Raw genomic sequence first — 27,080 nt, 5'->3', positions numbered from 1 at the left:
TTTAGAGTACTGACCTTTTGTCGAGAGGAGCAGGCATCCAGCAGGAGTGGAATGATGGCAGAGAAGGGGGAGGTGTTCGGCCTATAGATGGGCAGGCCCTGGTCTGGGATGCTAGGTGTGGGTCCTAGGGAGGCAGTGGCTGGTCCCAAGCAGAACCCTGTGTGTCCTGTGCCCTGCTCTGCTCCAGGATTATTACTACCTGTCGGTGAAGGCCCTCTACACAGTCGGCTACAGCACGTCCCTCGTCACCCTCACCACTGCCATGGTCATCTTGTGCCGCTTCCGGTGAGTGCCCAGTGGTTTTGCAGTCAGAATCGTCCATCCTGCTCCAAGTGCTTACCTCTCTTCATCCCTGGAATGTCCCCTGGAAGGCAGGCCCTGTCCTTAGCTAGCAGATGGGTGGCCTGGGAGGGCAGCTCAGGCATCTAGGATCACATGGTCTGCCCAGTCCCTTCCAGAAATCTCCTTTGCTTGCCTTAATCTCCCTGGTAGAGAGGCTGGAGAAAGAAGTCTGGCCAGCAGATGACCAGATGACCATGGTGGGGAAGGCAGAGGATTATTAAGATGGGAGGAGAGGGTGGTCTGGGAGAGAGACCCCATTAAGACAGGCCTTGAGTAGGCTCAGAGCAGATTCTACCCCCTACTACCCCCAGGGTGTGAAATGCCATGCAGCTCATGGCCTTCCCACCCTGGTCCGTGTAGGAAACTACACTGCACCCGCAACTTTATCCACATGAACCTGTTCGTGTCCTTCATGTTGAGAGCCATCTCTGTCTTCATCAAAGACTGGATTTTGTATGCCGAGCAGGACAGCAGTCACTGCTTCGTCTCCACCGTAAGTGTGCCAAGCACCCTAGCTATTCTGGGACTCTTCCCTGTTAGCATCCTAGCCACCCTGGGACTCTGCACTGCTGGCGCCCTACAGGGAGGTGTTCCTGCCGGTGAAAACCTTATCCCAGGTCATGTGAAAGTTCAGGAGCTTTGCAGTGGTTACAGTACTCAGTATATGCCTTCAGTCCCAGCCAAAACACAGTCAAGCCTATTGTGGGATATTTATACACTGTGTGAAGGTGTATTGCTGTGATTGGTGTAATAAAAAGCTGAACAGCCAATAGCTAGGCAGGAGGTATAGGCAGGATTTTCGGGGAGAGAAAGGAAGAGGACAGGGAATTGAGGCACAGAGGAGAAGCCAAGGAAACATGGAGGGAGTTGGACATACAGGATGAAAGAGGGTAAAAAGCAACATGGTAAAGCATAGGTTATTAAAGGCAGGCTCATTTAAGTTTTAAGAGCTAGTGGGACAAGCCTTAGCTAAAGCAGAGCTTTCATAATTAACAATAAGTCTCTTGGTCACTATTTGTGAGCTAGCAGCCCAAAGAAAAAATCTAGCTGCACAGACCCTCAGTCTGGACCTTGGGCCAGGAAGGCCGTGTGAGGATGAGGCTCAGACAGGGCTTACCCAGTCCTTTGCTCTGTAACCAGCCAGTGCGCAGGGTCTTTGCAGACACCTTCCCAAGCACAGGTGTCTGGAGGAGGTATGGTATATGCAGAGAACTGGCTTATGCTAGAGCGGGATGAGTACAAGCTAAACATGGGGCCTTCACTGGAAGGGTATGTTTTAAGGATCTGTTTGAGAAGAGATTTCCCATGGCCAAGGCGTGTCTCTACCTGTGATGTGTCCAGCTCCTCATTTTGTAAGCAGTCTCCTGTGAAGATTGCTGGTTGTTTCTCTTCCTATTTACCTGGCTTGTAGTGCTGGGTAAGGGGCGAGAGGGTGGGAAGGAGGAGCTTGGAGCTTTAGCTTGTTATCACCTGTCCTTGTACATAGCGTTTTCCTTGCTGGGGAGGTTCTCCTGAGTCTTAGGATGCTGTGTATTCTGCCTCTTCCATCCAGGAATGTCTATAACCTTAGTTCCTTGGGATGCCTGAGGCTGAGTATGCCGGTACGGATAGACCTCAGAATTTCCCCATGTTGTGTGGAGGAGCTGGATTTCAGGATTTATCTGGGGGCAGGGCAGAGAGCTCAGCTGTTCCTCTGGCTGTCACTGTAGGTGGAATGCAAAGCTGTCATGGTTTTCTTCCACTACTGCGTGGTGTCCAACTACTTCTGGCTGTTCATTGAAGGCCTGTACCTCTTCACACTGCTGGTGGAGACCTTCTTCCCCGAGAGGAGATACTTCTACTGGTACACCATTATTGGCTGGGGTAGGTTCCTGGCTGGGTCAGTCTGGATGGGCTCAGGCCTCCTAGTCAGAGTTGTACCTTTGGTTCCAGGTTTACAAAACATCAGGTAACAGAGCCCTCACTTCACAAGAAGAATGTAGACTTCTTGTTTATTCTTAGAACCATTTTCTATTTTACTTTCTTCCCTTGGGGACCCCATTTTCTGAGGGAGAGCTATACCCAGGAATCATCTTGGGAGACCAAAGGGCCTGAAGCTGGGGGAGATGGAAGGAAAGCTGGAGATGAGGTATAATAGGGTCCCCCCAGAAATCCTGTCCCAGGCTAAAAGTACCCCAAGCAAGTTAGACTTCCTTTTGTCATTCTTCAGGGACCCCTACTGTGTGTGTGACTGTGTGGGCTGTGCTGAGGCTCTACTTCGATGATGCAGGGTGAGTACCTCTGGAGGAAGTCAGGCTGTGGTACTGAGGACATTTCAGGCATGGGCTTCAGTGCCTGCCTGCTTTCACATGACCTCCCCAGTGTTGTTCTGAACAAACCCCAGCCCTGGGCAGCACCTGACTCCTCAGCCTGTTTGATCAGACCTGTCTCAGCCTCAGACCAAAGCCTGGCCCCAGGTTCCTCTAGCTTTCACCCCTTGTGGTCAGCTTTGTCTTAAGTGACAACCCAGCAAGAGAATGGGTACATTTCTGAGCCCATCTGGTTTGGGGTTACTCTGAACATCTGGTATCCTTTGGAGAGAAGGAGGAAGAGCGTGGAAGGTGAGGTCACTCTCAACCCCAAGGTCATCCTAAGAACCCCGGATCTGAATGGGAGGCATGTCCCTTCCAGGGATCCCCCTGTAATCCTGATTCTTGGGCTCCAGTTTCTGCCACGACAAAGGAGCAGAACAACAACAAAGCCTTGGGTGAGGGGTGAGGGGTATTCCTCTAGTGCCCACCTCTACTCCAGATCTCCCTGGCCAGGGGCGATAGAGGAGGAAAGTACAGGTCCCTCCTGTCACGTGATGCTCTGCGGTGTCTGTTTTGATGTCTCCTCTTCGCCATCTTTCAGCTGCTGGGATATGAACGACAGTACAGCCCTGTGGTGGGTCATCAAAGGCCCTGTGGTTGGTTCTATAATGGTGAGTGTCCTGGGGACAAAGGGAAGGGAGAGGCAGACAAAGAGAATACAGGGAACAGAAAGATAAGCTCTGTCACAGCTGTAGTACATGCTGTATCACTGATGCACACATTACTAAGTTATTCCTCTAGGGTTGGGCCAGACGTATTATTCCATTTTTAATTATTATGAAAGGTGTTACTAGGAATAATTTTACACGTAATTTTGAATATTTCTAAGTTTTTCTTTAAAGTAACTCTACAGATTGCTGGTCAAAGGGTATACATTTAACATTTCAGATCCATTTTTGCAAAAATGCTTCAATAGCGCGTGTCCCCTTTGGTGGCTTTGTTCCTCAGACACTGTGTACTTGCACTGCCAGTCATTTGATGGGCCGCCTGTGGAGGCGGCGCTGACTTCTGCATGGTGTATCTGTTTCTCTGTGTTGTTAGTGGGCCCAAGCACTTCCAAATAGCCCTTTGGTGGCTTGCACTTATTTTGGACATTCCTGTGAACTTCTCTGTCCTCCGGCAGATTGTCTTTCGGATCAGATGACACCTCTTTGCTATTTTGTCGGGTTCCCAGGCCAGCGTGACTGTTGCATTGGGATCCTCAACCTTCATCTCTACAGTCCCCAGCCTCCTTTCTTGTTTATGGAGGATTTCAGTCAGCTCAAGTTTTGCCACCAATCTCCTCTTAATTTCTTCACAACATGGTTGTGGTTTCGATTATCAATGTATCTTTAAGAAATGATGTATTTATTTTTTGTCTTTTTAAAACTGCTATCCATTTCTCTACTTTTCTATTTTTGATGGCTCCACGTTTCCAATTCTCAGTCTTATTACAGAATCTTATATGCTGGAAAGTTATTTACCCCAAACACCTATGCACTGTGTTGGAGACCTCTTTGTGCTACTCAGATGCCTGCGCAGGTGGCAGGGACAGCTACTCTGACCCTGCATGTTTCACCACCTTATATGTAATTTCTTCTTTGTTCTATTGAACATTTCCTGCACATTCACCCAGGTAGATTTTTGAATATTCTTGCTACGTTGTCAGAAAAAAATCTGGTGGAGCTCTGCCTCGAACTGTGTACCAGTTTGGAGGGAAATAGATATTCTCCAAGAACACCACAACATTTCCTGGCTGCCAGTCTTTCTTGCTGCCTTTTGCTTTCTCTGAGGTGTTCCCCAGCCTGGGCCTTAGTGGAATCTAGGGATCTTTTCATCACTGTGCTAACCGGTGGGTTATCGGGGCCATGTAGAGAAGTGATCAGTTTTTGTGATTTCTTGGCTGGGTTACATTTTTGAATTCTCTCATGAGTTTAATTCCTCTTTATTTGGTTCACATGGGGTTTCTACATGGAAAATTATGTAACCTGTAAATGAAAACAGCTTTGCCCATCTTTCCCAATATCTGTTCCTTTTATTCCTTGTTTTTATGGAGGACAATGTTTGCTCTAGTTTTTGGCAGTTGTCTTGCATGCAATTGGGCAAGGGTTTTTCCTGGCTGGCTTTCGTGTGTGTTGTTATGAAGCTGAGCACGGGTATTGCACTTATTCACATGTGCTGATGAGATGCTGCCCTTTGACAGAGCAGTATCATCTATCAGTCCGGTTTGTCTCTAGTGCCAGGGATACCTTTGTGTCTGGCTCTGAGCACAGGTACTTAGGTCTTTGGGATAGATCGCTAAGAACAAGGTTCTGGGACAGAGAGTGTTTACTAGTCACATGGCTGTGGACAAGGAGCAGAAGTGCTCACCTGTGCTCCCCGTGTCTATGCTGATATGTCTATTACTAATTATTTGCCAGTCTCATAGGGATGACTGCAAAATAGTACATTTCTTTGCATTCCTATGATGAAATCTCTGTGGTCATGATCTGCTTCCTCTTTTCATGCACCACCAAATTCTCTTTGTGAATGTTTTCCTTAAAATCTTTGCATTGTTCTCCATGTATCTTATATGTCAGTGTGAATTTATTTTCTGTTCCTGCCTGGCTTTGTTTTGTTTTGCCGTTTGAAACAGGGTCTCACTACGTAAGCAAGGCTGGCCTCAGGTTCATGATCTTCCTTCTTCCATCTCTTGAGGTCTGAAACTGTAGGTATGTGTCACTATGCTCAGTTTCTTTTGGGGGTATGTCTGTTCCCCCCCCCCCCCGTGTGTGTGTATACTTATGTGTGGAATGGGGAGGAGAGAACAGATCAGTCTCTAGTACAATTTTTCATAATTCTGCCCATTTGGGTTTCTTCTGAAGGGTTCCTCACTGGCTTGGAATACAGCCCAGGATCTGCCTTTGTCTGCCATTCAGCCCTCAGATGACAAGCATTGCTGTCACACCTATCTTTTCTTTCTTTTTGTTTTCTTAACACAGGTTCTAGGGATCAAACCTAGTCCTCATGCTTGTAAGGTTTTATTGGCTGAGCTACGTTCTCTCTCTCTCTCTCTCTCTCTCTCTCTCTCTCCTCTCTCTGTAGCAAGATCTTTTGAGATTTTGTTTTTATTTGCTATGAAACAATTATATTTCAGGGAATTGCATTTTCCTGACAAGTTCATAAAATTATCTGGGCCTAATGTTTTCTAATGGGTATACTTTTGACGATTTTTTTTTTTTTTTTTTTTTTTTTTTTTTTGCTTTTTCGAGACAGGGTTTCTCTGTGGCTTTGGAGCCTGTCCTGGAACTAGCTCTGTAGACCAGGCTGGTCTCAAACTCACAGAGATTCACCTGCCTCTGCCTCCCGAGTGCTGGGATTAAAGGCGTGCGCCACCATCGCCCGGCACTTTTGACGATTTTTAAGTTTCCTTCTGAACTTACTGCTCTTCTCAGACCTTCCATCTCTAAGTGAGTTGTTCTTGCTCGTTTTAGTTTCCTGGTTTCGGTCAGTGTTCTTACATGATTTGAAATAGTCTGTTTATCTCTTGTGCTGTCCTCTTTCTCTCCCTCCCCCAATATTTAATGGTACTTTCTCCTAAGCAATATTTGCAGAGTTTGTTCAAGCATTAATTAGACAGCAGCAGAAGCAAGCACAGCAGAGTAGGGGTGTCTTTCTTGCTCTCATAGATCTGTGAGACAAAGAACACAGACAGGGTCCCTCTCGATCAAGCCGCCTATCACTTCCCGTGTCTTTCTCCTGACTCTACCTGCGCAGTATCCGCTTTGGTGTGCAGCAGCTCTAAGGCGATCCCTCTCCAGCTTTTGCATCCCTAGTTGTTCTCAGGAGCTGTTGTTGTTTTTAAATAGAATTGTGTTGTTCTTTTCTTAAGGGCGACTTTGGCTCCTGCCCAGAGATGTCGCTGTGCTTGCTGTCTGCTTGTTGTGCCTCCTTTGCATGTATTTGCAGCCCTTCCTCCTCCTTCCGCAGTACACAAGCAGCTTCCCACTTTGTTTGGGAAGCATCTGTCCCTGATGGCACATGCTGCTCCTGCTGTTCCCACGCAGTCCTCTAATTAAGACTGCTCTCGCTGCTTCCCTGGATCCTGCAACTCTGAACTTGAACTTTCTCCTTATCCCAACCCTACCTCGATCTCTCTATCTCTGAGGCAGGGTCTTGCTAAGTATCCCAGGCTACCCTGGAATACCCGCTCCTGCTGCTTTGGCCTTGCAAGTGCTGGGATTGCAGGCCCGCATCCCCACCATCTGCTGAGTTTGGGGTCACCTGCGCAGTCTCCCCTTTAGCTGTGCTTTTCCATCACCCTAGCCTTCTCTCCTTTCTCTTCCAGACAGGCCTCGCCTCCCGACTTACTCCCCGTGTTCTCTATTTCCAGGTTTTTGCATAGAATTCTTTTTCTTATTTCTTTCTTTTCCTTTGGATGACTCAGTGGGAGCCTTAGAACTCTGCAAGGGAACTTGCCTGGCTGGGAGAGGGTCCTGTTGGTGGTGGGGAATACCAGGCTGGACAGAGACTCGAGTTTGCCTTTCCTTCCCTGCTCAGGTGAACTTTGTGCTTTTCATCGGCATCATCATCATCCTGGTACAGAAGCTGCAGTCCCCAGACATGGGAGGCAATGAGTCCAGCATCTACTTGTAAGTATGTTATGTGGCTCTGTGGATACCACAGCCATTTCCGACCACATGGCCTGCACTCGGGGTCACAGGCAGGACAGAGCTTGAACTTTGCTGGCAGGTTGACCTAGCATGGGGATTTGCAAGATTTCTTCCTCATTAAAGTGCCCGTGAACTACAACTGCCCTCCCAGGCCTCAGCCAACCCAAGCTCCTCAGCTCCGTGAGCCCTGCATGAAAAGGGAAAGAGAGAGAAAGACCGACAGAGCCTCTGTGGTGGCAGGAAAGGCAGCGGAGAACTCCCGAGTCCCTGGGGCAGCTAGGGTCTCCGTTGTTTAGAAGTTGGCTTTCCTTTGGGGATGCTGGTTCTGTGGGAAGATGAGCCCATTGGAGGCTTGGCTGTGACAGGCCACGCCCCCTCATCCACTATGCAGAAGCTGCTAAGTGCCTGGCAGCCAGCAGGGGGACCTTCTCCTTGGTCATGCTCTGCATGGGGATTCTCTTTCCTCCACCTTCCTTCAGAACAGCTCTGTCTACCTCTGTATCTGCCTGGCCTTCTGCCTCTGCCCCCTTCGTCCCTAGCAGAGGAGCATTGGTTCTGTGACTGCCACTGAATGCAAGGCTTTCGCTACGCTTATAGACATTTGGCTTATAGGCATTTGAGTTCCCAAAAGTCAGTTGCAATCACCACCACCACCCCCCCCCGCAAAAAAAAAAAAAAAAACATGACCACCTGGATCCTGCCCCTTCCCATTCTGAAATCAGACAGAGATCCTGTTGACTCACCCTCCATCCTGCCTCAGGAATGGGGTGTGGCGTGTGGAGACACTTCTAATGCTAAAGAGAAAGGTCACAGGCTCTGTCTGCCAGGCTGATTGGAAGGGCATGACAGCAGCTGAGGGTAGATGAGGGTTGCCATGGAACTCTCACCGCGCCACTGGGGTCTTTATTATAGACTCAGCCTGAGGTTTGCAACCTTGCTGGCTGCCCTGAGTAAAGTGAGGGGGACAGCAGAGGGAGTGAAGCTGAGGATGCTTGCCAGTCAGTCTCCAAGAGATTGAGTCCTAGATCCTCCTCCTTGAGGCTCCTTCGTGGGAGACAGCAACCACTGTTTCCCTGTGCCAGTGGGTAGCACAGGGTCTTTTTTATACATACTATATGTTCTTTACCTCTGCAATAACTATACAATTGAAAAAGGACACCTTTGTTATATTCCTGTCCTCCCCCATGCTTGTTTCATGTTTTGCCATGTTTTATTTATTTATTTATTTATCTGGTTTTTATTTATTTATTTATTTAAGCAACCCTTTACTTGTCTATTTTTTCATGTTTTGTCAACTATTTATTTATTTGCTACTCTTTGACAGCCCTTCCTTATCTGTAGGTGACAAGAATAGGAAGTTATTGATATAAGTCATGACCTCTTGTTAGGGCAGTGGTTCTTTGGCTTCTAGCTCTGCACTGGAGAGAAAATCTTGTCTCAGGCAGTCACGAAGCAGACCCCTTCTCCCATCTGCTACCTTCCTGTTAAAGTCGTGCCTCTATGCCCAGCCTCAGTTTCTCTTGCTTGTCTTGTGAGCTGGCTCTCCTGCTGACTGTCACCTCTTGTCTTTGGAGCTGGTGAGAAGCTAATCTCGCCTCATTTTCTCCTGAACACTATCAACCTTCCTCAGTCTCCTCCGCTTCCTGGTAGGATCTGTGTCTTGCTCTGAAGCTCTGAGCCATCTTCTTTGGGCTGAATGTGAAGATCCTTCTAGCTTCTCCCTATTCCTATGCAGAGACACACCCAAGGAAGCTCTGGGAACCCTGATCACTCATTTGCCATAAGCCCTGCCCCGGATAATAACAATTGCTGCCCCTGGCCTGATGGGAAAGAACAGTGGTTCTTCCTAATGCATAGATAAGAACCACTTGTAATTAGCACATGCTTTATATAGTTATATTTATATTCACATGTTAGTCCAGAACTGTGAAGAAACAGCTAGTTGGTTTTCTTTCTTAGCGTAAAAACAGCACTTTCTAGGTTTGACCAGTGCTATTTGGTAGGAAAAAACCCCCCAAACTATGATAGTCTCCAGCTTCAAAGATGAAAAACTCAGGTAGATGATATTTGTAAGGCTAGACAAGGGATTAGCTTGATCCTGTTGAATTCAGCTATGTGTCTGAGTGTTCCCGGGGTTAAGGGGACCTCACTGATCCTGATGACAAAGCCTCTGAGAGCTGCTGATGTAAAAACACTTGCATACAGTTGATGCTTACAATCACACTGGCAAGCTGGGCAAGCTAGCCCTAACTAGAAGGCCCTTTTACAGCGGAGGAAGTTAGTGTTCCATGAAGGTTGGTAAATCCAGCAGGGAGGAGCTAAGCTGTGGCCACAGTGCAGGCAGTTGGCATCAGTGCTGGCTTCTGTCACCCTTCCTGGTCTCAGGGAATTCACAGATTGTGAATGATAGGGTTAAGCCAGTGTGTACAATAAAAGACTTCCTGAATAAAGATACTTGGTAGGCTTCAGACGGCCTCCCTATAAAAGTATCCCCACTCTCAGGGCTTTAGGGAAGCTGACTCTAAGAATAGGTGCCTGCACTGGGTTGGAGGGAGAATCTGGGGTGGGCAGGGCATGGCGGGAGACTCCAAGGCTATGCCTGTGACCCCAGATGTATGTATTTTGCTGTGAAGACCAGTCCGGCCTCCCCACAACAGCTCTCTGGTTTTTTTCCTCTGTTTCCAGAACAAATTTAAGACTGAGAGTCCCCAAGAAAGCCCGAGAGGACCCCCTGCCTGTGCCCTCAGACCAGCATTCACCCCCTTTCCTGTAGGTTGGTTCCAGCTGTGCAGATACTAAGGGCTTGTCCACTGTCAACCAAGCTGCTCCTGGCTCAGCCTTGAAGGATCTGCTGGATGTGCGACCCTGTAGAGGGCAGGGGAGCCTTGGTCTGTGTTAGGGGCAGCAGGGGCTCAGGTTAGGGCTGTGTAAGCATTCAACCCTGGCCTGGGCAGGGTTGCTTTGTTTAGGCCTGAAGCCTGAGTTTCTGCTAGGCACAGTTCCCTGACTCCGAAGGGTGGAGGAGAAGGAGTCTTTCTGGAAGACTCTGACTGAGAAAGGAATGGCTCAGTCCAGCCCTGACATGGCCTGGCTTCATTCTTAGTGCCTATGACTGGCTCTAATTTTCGAGGTGTGCATTGGAAGCTACCTCTTAGGTCTGAGGTGACGAGGGAAAACCTCTGTGCAGTCCCCCCCCCCCCCCCACAGGGCTTCTTTCACCTCCTGCCAGGACAGGCTCTGTATGTGCAGGCAGCCCTTCAATCAGGATATTCAGACAAGGATTTGGCCCTACAGATACAGCCTTCCAGTCCCTGTACCCCATTACCCCCACCCTGTCAATGAGTGTCTGCCCCCAGACTTCTATCAGGGGTGGTTTGGAGAAACTGTTATCCCGAGAAACCCAGGAAAAGAAAACCACCCAGTAAGTCGGTGGCTATAAAGCCTTGAGAATGGTATGGACATCCTCTGGGATCCCAGGCTCATTCTGTCTCCTTGCTGGAGGAGGAAGTGGATGAGCCATGCTATTTCTAGGGAATGTTTCTTGGGGCCTGGGCAGTGTTCTGAAGGTGCAGGTGAGCTTAGCAACAGGAGACCACCATGATCTACAGGCTGCCAAGGAAGCAGTAGAACATGGATTCCTAAGCTCAGAGGCGAAGATGATGAGAGTGCTATCTGCACAGGGCATGGATACTTGTCTGTCTAATATCCTATTGGATGTTTCCTGGGGCTGCAGTCCAGCCAACCCCTCACGCAGAAGGCACTGTATTAACCTTGCACCAGATCCCCAGGATAGACGAGAGAGCTGAGAACCTGGAATAGCCCTGACCTTCCCACAGATGAAGAGAAACCATGTCAGAGCTGGACCTAGTAGCCAAGACTGCCCAGACTTGCAGAGGGGGCTCAGCTGCACCAGCCACTGGCCAAATTCCCACAGGCCAACTCCCACTTCTAATCCGTCTAGCACATTTCTCTGAGTCTCCTGTGCTTCCTTGGACTCAGGGCGGTCTTCGAGGTTGGCCTGAGTGTATCTCTGGAGGAACCCTTTCTCTACTCTTGCCTGGTTATCCTGAGAGTCCTACACCCCGCCTTTCTCGTTGTCTGGGTCAGCTCTCCTGCCTCTGCTCCGTCTGTTGCTTTTCAGTGAGACTGTTTGTGAGTCACTGAAGGCCAGGGGCAGGGGTTTGGGAGAGGCCCTCTTGCCCTCCTTCTGTGGATAGTTTTCCCTGAGAGTCCCCTGGATGTCACTCTTGCCTTTGCTGTTCCTTAATGTGACCTTCATCTCCCATCAAGGTGACCCATCCCAGTGAACATATCACTAAATTATCGTTTGGTTATTGTAAGGAATTTTTAAAGGAAAACCAGAGGAGTCTGTGTTGAGGAACCCCAAGATGGAGGAATATGTGGCAGTTTTGAAAAAAAAAAAGGAGAGGTCTTGGGGGAGGAAAACTAAAGCTTGGAATTCAAGGTGGCAGAAATTGGACAGCAGATATGGGTGTGTGTGGTGTCTTAGACTGACCCTGTCTGCTTCATCCAGGGTTTAGGGTTGTCAGCCACTTGGTCTGGATGAGGGAGAGGACAAGACAAGAATAACTGCTGTTCCTGTTGACCCCGCGATCCTTATTTACTTATTTGTATCTCTCTCCTTCTCCATACACACGCACACACATACCTGCACACATACTCCAGTCTACTGTCATTTACGGAGAACACACAAGAGCCTTCTCATGAATACCTTGCAATAGGGCTTCTCCAGTACACCCCCAGGCTGAGGCTGAAGGGCAGCTCCTGAGCTGGCAGGGCAGCTGACCAGAGTGGCACCATAGTCTGTTAGTGATATGCAGTCAGGTACTATTCCTGCTGCTGGTCTGGGGACCCCTTGAGTAGCAAGGCATCAAAGAACACTTACAAAATACAGCACCCCCCCCATAGGCGTTTTGAGATAAAAGATGCCATTTATCCAATGAGTACCGCAGGCCTGGAAAGGAATGGCTGGCTGGGCGGGCTTGCATTTGCCTCATCTGAAAATACGCAATGCAAGTCCTTGCCTCGGCCGAGTAGAGTGTCCCCAGCTTCTAGTTGCCTTTACATCCAGCTGGTGTCAGAAGACAGGTCTCTGAATATGAAGGACCTAATTGCTCCTGCATACGTGTCTCCATTAGCATCTAATCCACACCTGATCAATGCCTTCACTCGCCAGTCTGAGGTGCTCCAGAGCCCTCTGGGGGTAGGTAACTTGTTATCTAAGGTGACAGGACTCTTCATCTCTGGTAGGGAAACTAGTGTCCCTGGCTTATGCCAGCTCAAGCATGAGAATCAGCAGAGGCAGGAGAATAGTAGTAGATGCCTCTGTGAAGGAGGACAACAGGGCCGTCTCGTCAGGCTTTTGCTTTTCACCCCCTGTCCATATACCTGGATGGAGTAGTATAGCTTCATGCTGACCTGTGGAGTTCCTCAAGTGTTCTGTGGTTTTGTATCCACATGGTCACCACTAGCCATGTGTGATTATGAAGCTCTGATACTGTGACTGGAATTTTGAGATAGTAGAGTCTTCATTCAATTGGATTTTGATTAATTTTGATTTGAGTATTAGCTAGGGCAGTAGCTATATTAGTAGGTAAATACAGGTCAGACGAATGAACAGTTCATTAAGACTGGCCTGCCTCTACTGTCCTGTGTGTCCTCAAACTGAGAGGAGTTGGGGGCGGGGAAAGAAGAGATGATCAGAACAGCCATGGTAATCTTCGCTAACAAGCCTGGAACTCGGTCTCCCTTGTGCCAACCATGTATGAGGTCCCCAGCCCGAGTTTCCAGCTGCTCATCTTATTGAGTGACCTTGGCAAAGCCATGCACGTTCTGAGTCTGGGCCTGACACAGAGATGACCTCTGACTCCCTGTCTGATTCCCAGCCTTTTAATACTACTCGCCTACTAGTGGTCCCAGTGTGTGTGTGTGTGTGTGTGAGAGAGAGAGAGAGAGAGAGAGAGAGAGAGAGAGAGAGAGGGAGAGGGAGAGGGAGAGGGAGAGGGAGAGGAGAGAGAGAGAGAGAGAGAGAGAGAGAGAGAGAGAGAGAGAACCATGCATACACACATATACTTATGGACATACATTCCTTTGTCCAGAGCTGACTCTGTTTGAGTCCTTAGCTTCCTCGTTCTCCTCTGCGTGACTTCCTTAGCTTGTCCCCATTCCCTCACTTCTCTGTCCTCCCTGCGCCCCGTGAACTAAGTCTTCCCAAGCCCTACTGCAGTTTCTTCGTTGCCCAGTGTCCCCAGCTGACAGAAGTGCTAATCTTGTCACACCCAGCAGCTGCGTGCAGAAATGCTACTGCAAGCCACAGCGGGCTCAGCAGCACTCTTGCAAGATGTCAGAACTATCCACCATTACTCTGTAAGTGTGTGTGGCCGTGGCTGTGGCCGTGGCTGTGGCTGGGTGCCCTGGAGGGGTGGGGGATGCATGCTGCAATTGCTGCCACCGCCTGCCCTTGTCTTTCGTCGGGCTGGAGGAGTGTGGAGGGCCACCCGAAGCCTCCCAGCCTGCCCTGTTCCTGGCTGTTGCATGTTGATGTGTCTTGTGAGTTCTCTGCAATTTTGTGGGTGGCGCTGGAGGGCATGTGGATATTGGAGCTGTGGCATTGCAGGGACATCTTGACTTCGTGGCTATCCTGATGCCTGATTCATTCCATAGTGAGCAGTTAATGGCTGCTGATGGAAGTGTGTCCTTCCTCAAACCCCAGCTCCCAAGTAAGCAGTCAGTGACTGCTGACAGAAGCGTGGGCAACCTCAGATCCCCACTTCTCTGGGCTTTGGTCTTGGCAGTTCCCGAACTGTAAGAGCTCAGAGTTGGGATGAGTTCACTATGCGTTGAGCACGTCATGTGCTTCTTGACTGAGTTCAGTCCCCACAAGGACCCCGTACGGTGGCTTCTTGCACTGTCTCCATTTTCTAGACAAGGAAACTGGAGCCTGCTGAGGTGGAGTAAGTCACATGACTGGGAAGGCACGGACTGGAACCTAGAGCATCCTAAGAAGCACACCCCGGGTCACCTATGATACTCACACAGTGGGAGGTGTGCCCTTCCTGACAGTCCACCGATAGTTCTGGGGATTCTGAGCACTAGGTCTTCTTGGGGCTGTAGGACTCTTCTTCCTATGGATGGTTCTTTGGGGTGGGAGGTTAGAGGTAGAGGCTCTGTCTCTGTCTATCTAGGTTAATCAGTTTCAAGACATAGCTTGTCTTGGAATTCCCATTCCCAGACAGTCAGCTCAGACGTTACAGGTCCCACACACCAGGTTCTTTAAGCCTCTCACCTGTCACCACTTCCCTGTCTACCAAGGGCCCTGGAAGTGTTCTGAGTCCCTGGTTGTTATCCCTGCTTCAGAGCTCTGAAAAGACAGATACTACTCTTGGGCCACATCCTACGAAACCCTCCATCCAGACCTGCATCTGCCCTGTGACTGGGAAGGGTCTGGCACCCTTCCCAAAAGCCAGTTTCTCAGTCTGAACCCAAGACACAGAAGACTACCGTGAACCCTGGGAGGCTCCCAGTTTTTTTTTTCTCTCTCTCTCTGCTGGGTCAAGAACCTGGAATGGGTTCACTGCAGAGAGGAAGTTGGAGGAGGAAAGCAGGGCCCTCGCCTGCTCAGGACCCAACAGGACCCCCAGATAGGCCATGCATATGCTTTTGTAGACACATCTCCCAGGCCTTCCCACTTCCATTCTGTCTCCAGACACACTCTGCTGTTTTCTGGTGTCAGATCCCGGGAACCAAGAGACAAATGGGCCCTGGTGCCCAGGAGATACTGGGTTTTAAGGACTCTAGCAGGCATTTCCAGTGTTGACTATGTGCCTGGAGGTACTTGCTGTGAAACCTAACAGATAAAAGAGGGACCCTCTTCAGGGTCATCTGGTATAGACAATGATGAGGACAGGCTGCTAGGAACCCATGTGGGCTCATGCAGAGACTCACTCAGATCCCATTGGCCCTGTCCTAGTGTAGGGACTATAGGATATGCTGCCTTTGAGCAAGGAAGGCACTGTGAGCTCCACAACTGTGGGCTTCTTTTCTCCTAAAGATCACCCAAGCTTCTATTCCTCTCTCCTTTCCTCCCCCCTTTCTTGTCTTCCCTCTAATAGAAGCTGGGATACCAAGGGCATTATTCAAATCTAGGGATTTTTTTTTCCCCAGAGAGACTGGGAAGGGGATATGAGGGGCACATGGTAGAATTGCTTCCAGTCAAATGGTTGCCTTATATTACAGTCCCCTTCTGAGGTCTAAGCTGTGTCAGGATAGGGTGAGGCTGGTGGTTCCAGGGGCCTGGATAAAGCTGAGGGAAAGGCATCTGCAGAGGAGAGCTGGGCTCTTTGGGGAGGTTCACAGGGGACCAGTGTCCTGGGATGGGACCCTCTCTGGGAAGCTCCTGTGATAATTTACTCCCCCAGAGTAGCATTCCCAACCCACGTGTGTTTGGTATCCTCACTGTGACCCTCTGTCCCTGTATTGTTAGACAGGGCCCTACCTATTCTTGGCTCTGTTGCAAGAGTTAAAGCAAGAGAGGATCCCAGGAGGCGTGGTGGGCTCTCTGGCTCACCCATCCTTAGGTCAGACATCCTTCTTATCCTTTGACTCAGTTTCCTGAGCAGCAGCTCTCTCCTGTACAGGTAGAATTCCTGCTCAATCAGTAAGTCCTTCCTTGAAACCCTTCCAAGTTTCTCTATGGTCCACCTAGTACCCTCCTCCTGGTCACTAGGATATTGCTCACAATATCCCCAGCCATTCCCAGACTCAGAAAAGCCCTGTCTCCATGGGTCTTTGGGCAGCTGTTTTTGAGGTCAGGTGGCTTCCCTCTGAGCCAGGACAGATTTGTTTCGACTCTAATCCTATCCTGAATTTTCTTCTGATTTTATACATTCCACAAGGGGGGCCCTATGAATGAAATATTTTCAGTGGTCCTGCAGGGGACTGACTAGGTGCCCTGAAGACTGGGGAACCCTCCTTACAACATCCTAGGAACCCTGGGCTCTAGTTGGCTCCTTCACTCCCAAACCCCTTGTATCAGTAAAGGATGCTAAGCAGGTCTGTGAGCAGGGGCACTGAGAGGTAGCCAGGGCTGGCGACAGGCCCTCTGCCGTCCTTGCCCCCAAGCTCTGCAATCCCCCAGCAGATTTTCGCTTTCTTCTGACAGACGACTGGCTCGCTCCACCCTGCTGCTCATCCCACTGTTTGGAATCCACTACACAGTATTTGCCTTCTCTCCAGAGAACGTCAGCAAGAGGGAAAGACTCGTGTTTGAGCTTGGGCTGGGCTCCTTTCAGGTAGGCATGGTGCATGCAGAGGGCATAGCTCATTGGAAACTGAGCCCTGACCTCTGACCCACGGCCAGCTTCATAATCCTGTGCACCTTGACTTCCAGTCTCAGGGTTTGTTCAGCATGAGTGTTCGAGCATAGGTCTTCTACAGTTCTTTCTGCTGCTCTAAGATGCGACAAAGTTTGGCTGTCCCTGTGCCTGGGGATCCTGACCCAGGTCCCGCTGAGTGACTTGAAATGAAAGTGCTCTATAAAGCCCTGGAGATAAGATAACTTCAAGTCCCTCATGCCGTGTCCACATCCTAATGTCAGTCATGTCCTCCAGCCACATGAGGACTGGAGTTCTGTCTTATCCACTTGAGTCCCTGGCACAGGGGGACCCCAGTCTAGGGCCTGACACAGAGAACTGAGTGGGCTGGATGTACCAGGACAGATCCTTAAATGAATGGGTGCGGGGACGAGCAGAGGAACGTAACAGCAAGTGTGTAAGCAGGGATGAGTGGGAGGCTAGACTGTGTGCACGCAGCAAGTGGGTAAGCAGGGATGAGTGGGAGGGTGTACTGTGTGCACGCAGCACAGCTAGGAAGTGAATAAAGATGCTAATGGGGGGTTGTGAGGCAAGCATCTCTCCCTGTTTAAATTGGTATTTGAGGGTGATGATCAGAAATTACTCTGCACACCTGACTTGAACTTTAATGCAAAGTCCTTCTTTCCAGTTCATGTTCTGGCAAGGCTTGGAGTACGGCAGATAAAGGTCTGGCCCAGGAGTTACAACCCACTGAGGGCTCCCATCTTCGTCTTTGACAGCATAGTCTAGTCGTCATTCATCTGGCATTTTCAAATGAAAGCCCCAGGGTACTGAGGTCCTACAGACCTGGTTTCCGGCATTCAGGAAAAGGTTGCTTTGTTTTGTGCTGAGAGGCTGAATTCACGCTCTGCCAAGTACTCACCACACATGGGTTGCTGTGCTATGTATAAAAGCAGCTTGCCAAGGGAGGGCAGAGTAGTGATGGATAAAAATCCTAATGGTCTGTTCTGTTCTGAAGGAGCCCTGCTCTTGGGGGCCTGAAGACCAGTGTCAGAGTTCAGAGAACATTCTGGCTTCCTCCAGAAAGGGCTAATGGCTTCCCTAGGAAATGGGATGAAGATAGTCTTTAGCGATGGGAAGGATTTGGCCTGTGAATGTGAGGTCTAAGATGAGATACCTGTCAGTGGGAACTGGTCTATCAACCATTTGGCCTCATGGACACGCCTGTCTTACCCCGTCTAGACTGCGATGTTTTCCTTTTTCATGCTATCTTTTCCACTGCTGTTCCTCCCACATGCTCCCAGTGTCTCAGGAGGTCTCTTGCTTGTAGGCTCATGGATGTTTGTGTTCTCTCCCCAGGGCTTCGTGGTGGCCGTACTCTACTGCTTCTTGAATGGGGAGGTAAGACACAAGTCTTCCCACCTTTCTCAGCAGGGCACGTGGCGGGTGTTGGGGAAGAGAGTGGGAGCAGGTTCATTCAATAAGATCTTTCAGGTTCTGAGGGCTGAGGACAGGTAACATAGCTGTCAGTGAATTCCCGGGATCCCCCACCAGTTCCAGAATTACTCCAACTCTACAACTAAGGCCGAAGCAGAAGACAGAGTAGAGTATAGTTGGTGAAGGCGAATCTGCTGAGAACACAACTCCAGGGCACATTCTTTCCCAACGACATGTCTTAGCGAGCAGGAGTAGTACCTATAAGTCATCGGGCTGTGATAGGCAGTGCCACCGAGCCCCAGTAAGCCAGGCTGACTATCCCTGCTAGCCCAGAGCCTAGGAGAACTTAGAAGAGACTGTAAGGAGAAACCTGGAGCCTTTCTGAGGTGTTTCATTCCCAGACATACCATTTGGGGCTCCTTCTCTAGCCTGCTGGGGTAATGTTCTGGAGCAGAGCCCAGGATAGGGGTGCCAGGGAAGTGGAGGGGACTGGCTGTGTGGCATGGGTTTGCAAGCAGAGAGAGGTCTTTTTTCCTAAGTCTCTGGGCTTAGTGGAAAGATCTTGGCCTCAACAGACTCTTCCCCTTGTTTGTATCTAAGGTTAAAGATAAGCATCTACAATCAGAAGGCCAATGTGGATCAGATTATAGCAGACTGAGAGAGCGCAGAGAGGGCTTTGCTTAAAGATCCTAGGAGAGCCAGAGATAGGAGTGCGGGCAGCTTGTCTGGAGTCTTCCGAGGGAGAGGAGGCACGAAGTGGGGAGAGTGGGTGTGGGTGCTGCTTCTAGTCACGCAGTGTGTATACGGCATAAAGGTGCCCGGCTGAAGCAGCATATGGTGCCTTACGCTTTCTTGGCATGGCCACGATTTACATATGCAGAGCTACACGGGGTTTGCCAAGAGGCATGGGCTATTTTATAACTCTCGGTCTCAGGAATCTTCTCACCTTGGAAGTGTTCGAAGCTGTGGATGTCTAGGCCTTATCTAGAGATGTTGCTATCATTCTTCATGGGCTTGGAGCATCTGGGATATTCCAAGCAATTTGAGTAAATCTCATATGCATCCCACAGTGTCCAACAAGGGTGATGATCTTTATTTGATCCATTTGCTTCTAGAGGTTGCTAGGAGAGCCTTCTTGGCAGTTATAGAGGAAGCTGTCTGAGGACCTTGCCAAGACAGAGTAGGAAAGGGCTGCATGATACAGCTAGGGAGTGGGAGTTGGGTGGATAGTCATGATGGCAGCTGGGAAGGTACCAGGCCAGGGCATAGAAGCTGCTCGCTGGGAAGTCACGTACACGTTGCTCATTGCAGGTACAGGCAGAGATTAAGAGGAAGTGGAGGAGCTGGAAGGTGAACCGTTACTTCACGATGGACTTCAAGCACCGGCACCCGTCCCTGGCCAGCAGTGGAGTGAATGGAGGGACCCAGCTGTCCATTCTGAGCAAGAGCAGCTCCCAGCTCCGCATGTCCAGTCTCCCAGCTGACAACTTGGCCACCTGAGCCCTGTCTCCCTTCTGTACAGGCTAGGGCTGCAGGCCGGTGCCTGCGCTTGTTTGTGCCTCTTCCCTCTCCTTGGGCAGGCCCTGGGTAGGAAGCTGGACTCCTCCCCAAGGGGGGAAGAGAGAGATAGGGTGTAGGCTGATATTGCTCCTCCTGTTTGGGTCCCACCTACTGCAGTTCATTGAGCCCAATCTGACATGTAAATACACCTCAAATTTGGAAAGTTGCCCCATCTCTCCCCCCGATCCATGCCCCTGCTCATCTCTGCCAGGTTCCAGCTTGACCTACTGTGTCAAGGCCAGCCTCAGTGATGGCCTGATCCCAGGTACAAGGCCTTGTGAGCTGAGGCTGAAACATGCCTGTCTTGTTGAGGCTGGGGTAGTGCCTACCCCAGAAGCTTTTCACTAAATTGACTTTGGATGTGGACCCCTTCTCAGCCTGTTCTGAGTCCTGAAGCTGGCCAGAGATGCAGTGCAGTGGCCAGAACCTTCTTTGAAGTGGGTCAAGCTGAGGCTCCTTTTGCTTACCCGACATCTAGGATATCCGGGTGCTTAGCTCCCGTGTGCCTGGATGATGGGAGAGCTACAGGGCTCTTTCAAAGGTTGGGGTGGGGGTGAGGGTCAGGGAAAGTTCTGGTGCTTTTCATTTGATTTAAGAGCTGAGAGCTAGAGATGCAGATGCATTTGGGAAAGAGATGAGCTAGCTGAAGTTCTTACCATGTCCACGGCTGTGCCCTGACTCAAGACTTGATCAGGTGGTAGCTTTATTTCTACCCTTCTTGCCCACGATGAACGGTCAGAAGAAGCCGTTCTCCAGCCATGCCAACCACAGAGAGCCCCTAGCTCTCTCCTTTCTCAATTTCCCCTGAAGTCAAAGCCATGTCTAGAATGAGCCAGCCACCTTGCAGTGATACCAATGAGTTCTGAAGCAACTTTCAATTTCCAGGGCTCCCCACAGCCCTACCTTTCCTGATGACAAGAACGGTAGATGCCGCCCCCAGCCTGGACTCCATTACTAAACTCAGATGTTGGCAAGACTTCCCCCATATGCCCTTGACATTTGAATTGCCTGTGGGCCTCTTAGGGTGTTTGGAGGGGATGCTGTGTCTGTGGTGCGCATGAGCAGAAGCTGCTGATGGGAGGAGTGGTGGCTCTCTCATGCCCATCCTGGCTCCCCAGCTGTATGTTGCATAGCCATAACCTATGGCTTTAAAATAAGGCCAGACGTGGAAAGACAGAGGGGAGAATGTAGTGCCATGGAACCACGTGGCTCCGCTCTTTCCATGTGGATGCTTGTTTTTGTCCCTGCCTCTGTGGACTTGTTTGTGGCCATGCTGTGGAACGCATGGGGAGCATGGGAAGCCACTTTGCTTGCTGTTGTATTAAGTAGAAGGAGTGATGGGAGATTTGAGACCGCGCTGCTGGAGGGGCTGTTAGAAAGCCTGGAGAAGGTTCTAGATGATACGATGTAGAGATGAGTTCTGTGTTCTTGACCAGTGAGTTCAGGTTTTGGGTCTCTGGTAAATCCAGAAGGGAAAAGCACCTCCTTGCTTTTTCCCAGAAACATAAGGGCTTGGACCAGCCACTGGGTGTACATTGACCCTTTACCCTGCACCTTATCTCCCTTCCAATCCCCCTCTCCGGTTCTGAGAGCAAGGTTATCAGCCACACAAGAGTCAGTTGATCACCCTGCACTTTGGACACGCCTAGGGAGCCTGAGCTATTTAGAAGAAGCCACGGTTTGGGATTTCCACTGGTTTAGAACGTTGTGGCTGTGAGCACGTCTGTGCTGTGCTAGAGCTAAGCATCCTTGGTTGCAAAACGAGTTTTTTTTTTTTTTTAGTGCGTCTCCAGGTTCTGTATTAGTTAAAAAACCAAGGCAGGTAAACGGACACATACTCTTGTGTATATCATCCAAGGGATGTGCGTGCACATGTGTGGACACATGTGCATGTGTGTGGACACATGTGCATGTGTGTAGATGCATGTGCATGTGTGTGGTAAGAGGAATGACGTTCTGTTTGTTTTCCCATTTGGATAACACGGTGTAAGTGTGCATAACAGAGGGAAGCTCAGGCCATGGTCGTTTGAATAGGGCCTCCGATGTGATGGGCGGAGCTAGCCTTGTAGGCCTGGCAGGGACAGGTTGCCCATGGCACCTCCATCCAAAGTGCAGCTCCTGGCCTATGGACCCCGTTCATTTGTCATCACCTCCCCATCCGTGGGTCTGCTTCACTGTGGAAGAAGAAACTGTGACTTTCTAGTTGCTTCACTGCAAAATAGCAAAAACCAGATCAACCCTGAGCCCTTGCTGCTTCCTGAGCCCCAGCTGCTGCTTCCTGAGCCCTGGAGCCTGAGTCCTCCTAGAAGTTCCAGGTTCCTGTTGCTTTGTTTGTCTGTCTGAAAAATTATTATCCAGATGATTAGTTTGCTAGTCTTGTGAGCTGATGTACCCGAAAGATTCTGCATGTTCTGGGAGGGTCTGGCTCTCAGGCCTCAGGCAGTGAAGGGATAGCGTAAGGCTGGGTGCTGGGTTAAACCCTTCCCCCTTGACCCTCTTTACATCTATAGTGCAAGCAATAAGACTTACTGATCTGTGTGTAGCCCAGTGTACCTCTGGGGTTCTGTCTAAACACCAACCATCTTCTCTTGGAATGGATCCCAGGCAAGGCTTGCAGCAATACAGCCTGGATCCAGAGAAGGGGAAATGGTTGAGAAATCCTGTGTGGGAGGTGAAAAGGGCTCCATGGACTTAGAAACCCCGAGGTAGTAGCCGAGTAGATCCAAGAGGCACTCAGCCTGTACAGGATCATTCCTGGGAAGTAGAATCTTGTTCTATGAAACCCCAGAGGCCAAATCTCATGGACCACATAGTATAGGGGACAAGACATCCTTGTCTTGTCCTGTCTCCTGTCATGATTGTCCTGCTTCAGGGTGAGCAGGGTGTGCCAGCAAAGGGTCTAGTTCTCACAAAATGAGATTCTACATCAGGCAGGCTTAGGCTGCCAAGCAGTCAGAGGGATTGGAGATGCTGTACCTTTGAGACTCAGCCTCCATTTTCCGGGTGCAGTGATGAGGTCCTCCTTGACACGCTCAGGAGCCCTCCATGAGTCCCCTCCTAACCCCATCTTCCCTGAACTGACTTCTCTGTGGACAGTGATGGGAACCTTGACCAGGGTCCAGTGCTGGAAATAACCCTGTCCCTGTTGCTCAACACTGGGACCTCTTCTGTTTGCTCTGTACCCCCTCTTCCTTGGGGGTAAAGCTGTGCGAGACTCTTTAATTCATTGTGTACCTTTTGTCCCATACAAAGAGAAGGCAGCAAGTCCTGTGACATTACAAATTCCATTTGAGCCTAGTGAGCCTGGAAACCAGCTAGAAGAGCCTTGAGCAGGAAGCCTGGGACTTGGGGCTCCCCAGCTTTGCCACTCAACTGCTGTTTGACCTTGACTTGTCCCTTTAAGGGGAAACTCAAAGACTATTAGAGCTGGAAGAGACTTGGATATCTGAAGGCAAACCTTCTCCGTGGGCTCATGAGGAAACAGGTGGGCCTAGGGTGTTTTTGAATGAGAAAGTGGCTCTGCCAGTATTGCACAACCCTGCATGTGATCCAGATGGAACACTCCAAGCAGCCGTAGGATACAATGTACTACTTGCAGGAGTGGCTGCACCTGCAGGAAGTCCAGGGGTCCATGATACAACAGAGAAGAAACAATGGAGTCGGTGTGGTAGAAGGATTACCTGCAGCAAACCTAACCCTCTCCATCTGTTCTGGGACTCCACACTTTACCCTCGACCCCTAACCTGCATCGGTGTGGCCATGGTTACATCATCATCTGCCCCCTAGCTAGGGAGGAGGTAGAAGTGACATGCTCCCTGTCGATTTACAAGCTCTGAAAACAACACAGCTGTGTGCTCATTCTTAGGGTGAAGACCCCTGAAATGTATCCCCTTGCAACCAGCCTACTGCTTTGACTCCCTTGGGTTAACCGTTACCCTACCAAGGGCGAGGGCAAGGCCACAGGGCTCGGGTGGACACTGAATTCCAGCTTTATCCCCATCACTTTGTTCAGTTTGCTTTGAAGGTCGGGGTGGGAAAACTCTATGAGTGCTGGACCTCTGTGCCATCTGCCTAGGAGCCCTTCAAGGGTGTGGGACATTCCTCTAGTGGGACCAATGCCCATTCTTTCTCCTCTCCCTGAACTCTGGGTCCTGTGGTTTGTCTGTACTCAGCCATGTGCGTTTTTGTCTGCTGTCTGTCTTCTGAGGCTTTGCGTCCGTCAGGGCTGGGGTGGTTCAGCCCTGGGTACCCCAGACGTGGCTCCAGGCTCATTCACGGGAGCTGGACCAGCCTGGGTTTAATTTCCCACAATAAAGATAAATCCCACGGACCTCACTGCTACTGCTGCCTCCACTAATGCTGTGCTCACACCCTGTCTGGGATTTGAAGGATGTCATACTGCTGTAGATGATCAATAAATGTCTTATCATTTTCCCCAGTGCCTGTTAATTGCTGAAAGTGGAGGGAAGGGAAAAGAGGCAGCGGGAGAGACTACTCCCCCTAGATCTGATTATCCCAGAGTAGGCAGTCTGCGAGTCCTAGTGGCCTTTGGGTGAAAATGGGATTGAGTGAGCTGAAGATGAAGGAGGGAAAGAAAGGAAACCCTCGCCTTCAGAGGACACCCTTGTGATGTGGGTAGAGCTGGGTTCGCTTGGATGTCTGGAAACAGAAATGACTGACCCTAAGGTCTTTGATGCCTCATAACTTTTATGAAGTTTGGTGGAAGTGGCCCCCAGATTCTGAAAGCTTGCCTGCGGGGAGTGTTTCAGCTCAGCCCAGGTGTGCCCGTGGCTAGCAGTGTTCCAACATTCTTGGAGAGTGAGAGCCATCGGCCCTGCCACAGCAGGTAACCCATTCTAAGTAGCTCTCATTTCCTTAAGGGCCTAATGACTGTTGTATCTCCCCTGCTCACTGCGTTAGCCATGTTTTGATTGCTGGCCACAGAAAGTCAGAAAAAGAGTCATGGAATTTGTGTCAGGGTGAAGAAACAAGAAGAGTTACCTGAAGCTACCTGCCATGCCCCCAAACTGATGCCCAGGCTGTGGTTACAGTGGCTGCCACCGTCCCAGTGATGCATCCTTTCTGTTGGGGTCTTGATGCTGATGTCATCACTGCCCCTGAAGCCTATAGCTCGAGGCAATTCACCAGCAAAGCATCCGACGGGTAGCATCCTCTCTCTGCTCGTGCATTTCTTGTCAAAGCCTTGCCTGATCTTTGCCTGGGGCTGTTCTACCTGCTGGCGTGGTGTTTTCCTGGATGCATCAGGGAGGAGCTCAGGGTTTCAAATCTGGAGATTTTTAAATCATTCCTGAGTATTGAGGAGGCCTGAGAATAGGAAGTACTGACCACAGACATGACCTGGAAGTCTATGGCCATTACAGAGCTAGCTCCCTCCAGTTACCAGACTACTCTAAAGTGAAGCCAGTGAGATAAAGGCCAACAGATGTCAGCCTTCCGCCCAACAGACCATGGAGACCTCTGACCCCAGTGTCTAGGAGGCTGTCATGTCGGCTTTTCGAGGCTACACTTGCCCTTTTCTCCTTCTAGGAGATTGACTGGCTGTGCCCCACGACTCACTTAACAGACACCTTGTTCTGAATGTTAAGCTCTCCGCGGGTCAGAATCTGTTGGCTACTCCCTCAGAAGACCTTTCTAAGCTGTCATTATTTGACCAGCACAAGTGGAGGCTCCATATTTCATTTTTAGAGGTCATTTCCAAGAAGCACAGGCAAAGAGCCCGACGTGAGTTGGAAATCTTGAGTTCCATATTAAGGAGGAACTTCTTGGCAAATGTAAATATCAAACTCTTAGTTCATGGAGTTAATAGTTCTCAACACTGAGAGCTGTTCCAGTCTCTTTCTCCCCCTGTCCCAAGGAAGCCCCAAGCTCTGTTTTGTCCTAGGTAATTCCTGGTTTTTCTTTGGTAACCACAAGTAAAATCTCATTCAGGAATCCAGAGTTCTTAAGCTTTTGGCTGAACCAGAGCCACCATGTCGCTGGGCCTACCTGCACAGTTCCTGATGCAGCATGGCTCAGTCTGGGCTAGCTAGCGCTGTGAGATCCACTGCTCTATCCATCCTGTCCGAGGGGCTGTGGCTGGACATGGCGGCCTTCTTGTGAACCCTACGCTTGGGCAGTGGTTCAATTCCTAGGGGCTAGATAGCAAACAGACGCGGGCAGCATGAGCTCACTGTTTTAGGAGGCCCAAAGGTCTGAAGAACGTTGGCCTTTAGATGTCTTTTGAGGCTTAGTCATCCTTCCTGGATCCTGTAGACCATCAGAGGTAATCTGAGAAGCCAGATCCAAGAATACCAAGAATACAAACTGTCTTGAGTCTTAGCGCCATCTTGGAGATAGTTAGGGTCAAGTTCAGAGGTCATAACTGAAAACCCCCAGTAAAAAGTGACCTAGAGGAGACAGAACTTTATCTTCCTCACATTAAGTCTGCAATAGGGAGTTCAGAACTGGTACTGTGGTTCATGGTCCCCCAGGCTATGTCTTGACATGTTCATCGTTAGCATGAGTCCCACCCCTAAGTCAAAATAGCACCTGGAATTCTGGAACTAGACTCAGAGCTAAGGGAGAGAAAGCAGGTATGTTTCCCACTTACCTCCCATTGGCCATTATTTGGTCATATGACCACACCTCACTCCAAGGCCAGTGTGTTAATCACCATGACCGCAGCAACTCTTATAAAAGCGTTTAATTGGGGCTGACTTACAGTTCAGAGGTTTAGTCCATTCTCATCACGGTGTGGAGCTTGGCAGCACGTCAGCAGATATGGTGCTGAAGAAATAGCTGGGACTTCTATATCCGGATTTGTAGGCAGCAGTAAGGAGAGACCCAGTGGGCTTGGCTTGGGGCTTTTGAAACCTCAATGCCAACTTCAAGTGGTACACTTCCTCCAGCAAGGTCGCTTTTCCTGTTCCTTCTCAACTGGTGCCACTGTCTGGTGCCTAAGCTTTCAAATATATGAACCCAGGGAGATCATTCCTTTTCAAACCCTTGTGCAAGAGCAGGGATCGTCCATCTGTAGATCCCACTTTATTTGAAAGAAAAGCAAGGGGGATGCAGTGTCCTAGGTGAACCACAGAATGACTCTGAAGTCTCTTGGTTAGAACTGGGTGTTCCCATCCCTGGTAGCCTTGCTTTGATCAAGGGATGAACACATGCTGCCGTGTTTTGGGTTTTCTTTCATTCTTTGAGTTCCTTCAAATGTTTGTATTTTCGTGAGTGCATTTTGTGCTGTGGGAACGTCTTCTCATCGCACAGTTTTTAATTAGGGCGATCTTCAGAGATAGTTCTTTTGGAGAGGAGAATGAGCATCATAATTGCCATGAATTCATGATTGCTACCTCAAGTAGACTCAGGCGAAACGCTTCTCAGCCTCTCCTTTGTTCGGTTGCCTCCTAGTGGACAGCACTGCG

The 27,080-nt window shown here is 49.8% G+C and overlaps 1 protein-coding gene across 6 annotated transcripts in view; it reads left to right on the top strand.

Moving 5' to 3' along the window:
* The window catches only part of Adcyap1r1 (ADCYAP receptor type I), a 64,102-nt gene extending 39,508 nt beyond the window's left edge, over positions 1-24,594 (top strand). For 3 of the 6 annotated variants that reach the window (XM_041640190.1, XM_041640188.1, XM_041640184.1), the window contains 10 exons: positions 188-285; positions 703-835; positions 2,052-2,205; positions 2,552-2,612; positions 3,235-3,304; positions 7,212-7,303; positions 13,628-13,711; positions 16,506-16,635; positions 18,016-18,057; positions 19,405-24,593. In XM_041640190.1, coding sequence (XP_041496124.1) covers positions 188-285; positions 703-835; positions 2,052-2,205; positions 2,552-2,612; positions 3,235-3,304; positions 7,212-7,303; positions 13,628-13,711; positions 16,506-16,635; positions 18,016-18,057; positions 19,405-19,593 — 1,053 coding nt within the window. In that variant the 3' untranslated portion in view covers positions 19,594-24,593. Of the gene's footprint in view, positions 1-187; positions 286-702; positions 836-2,051; positions 2,206-2,551; positions 2,613-3,234; positions 3,305-7,211; positions 7,304-13,627; positions 13,712-16,505; positions 16,636-18,015; positions 18,058-19,404 lie in introns of all 6 variants that reach the window. The other 3 variants (XM_041640186.1, XM_041640187.1, XM_041640189.1) reach the window with 3 other exon arrangements.
* The last annotated feature ends 2,486 nt before the right edge of the window (positions 24,595-27,080 follow it).

The sequence above is a fragment of the Microtus oregoni genome, unplaced genomic scaffold (genome assembly GCF_018167655.1).
Source record: "Microtus oregoni isolate MIOR12 unplaced genomic scaffold, Mior012 000062F_ref0000492, whole genome shotgun sequence".
Classification (NCBI taxonomy): domain Eukaryota; kingdom Metazoa; phylum Chordata; class Mammalia; order Rodentia; family Cricetidae; genus Microtus; species Microtus oregoni.
The sequence above is the reverse complement of the archived record's forward strand: the minus strand, read 5'-3'. Positions and strand labels throughout refer to the sequence as shown.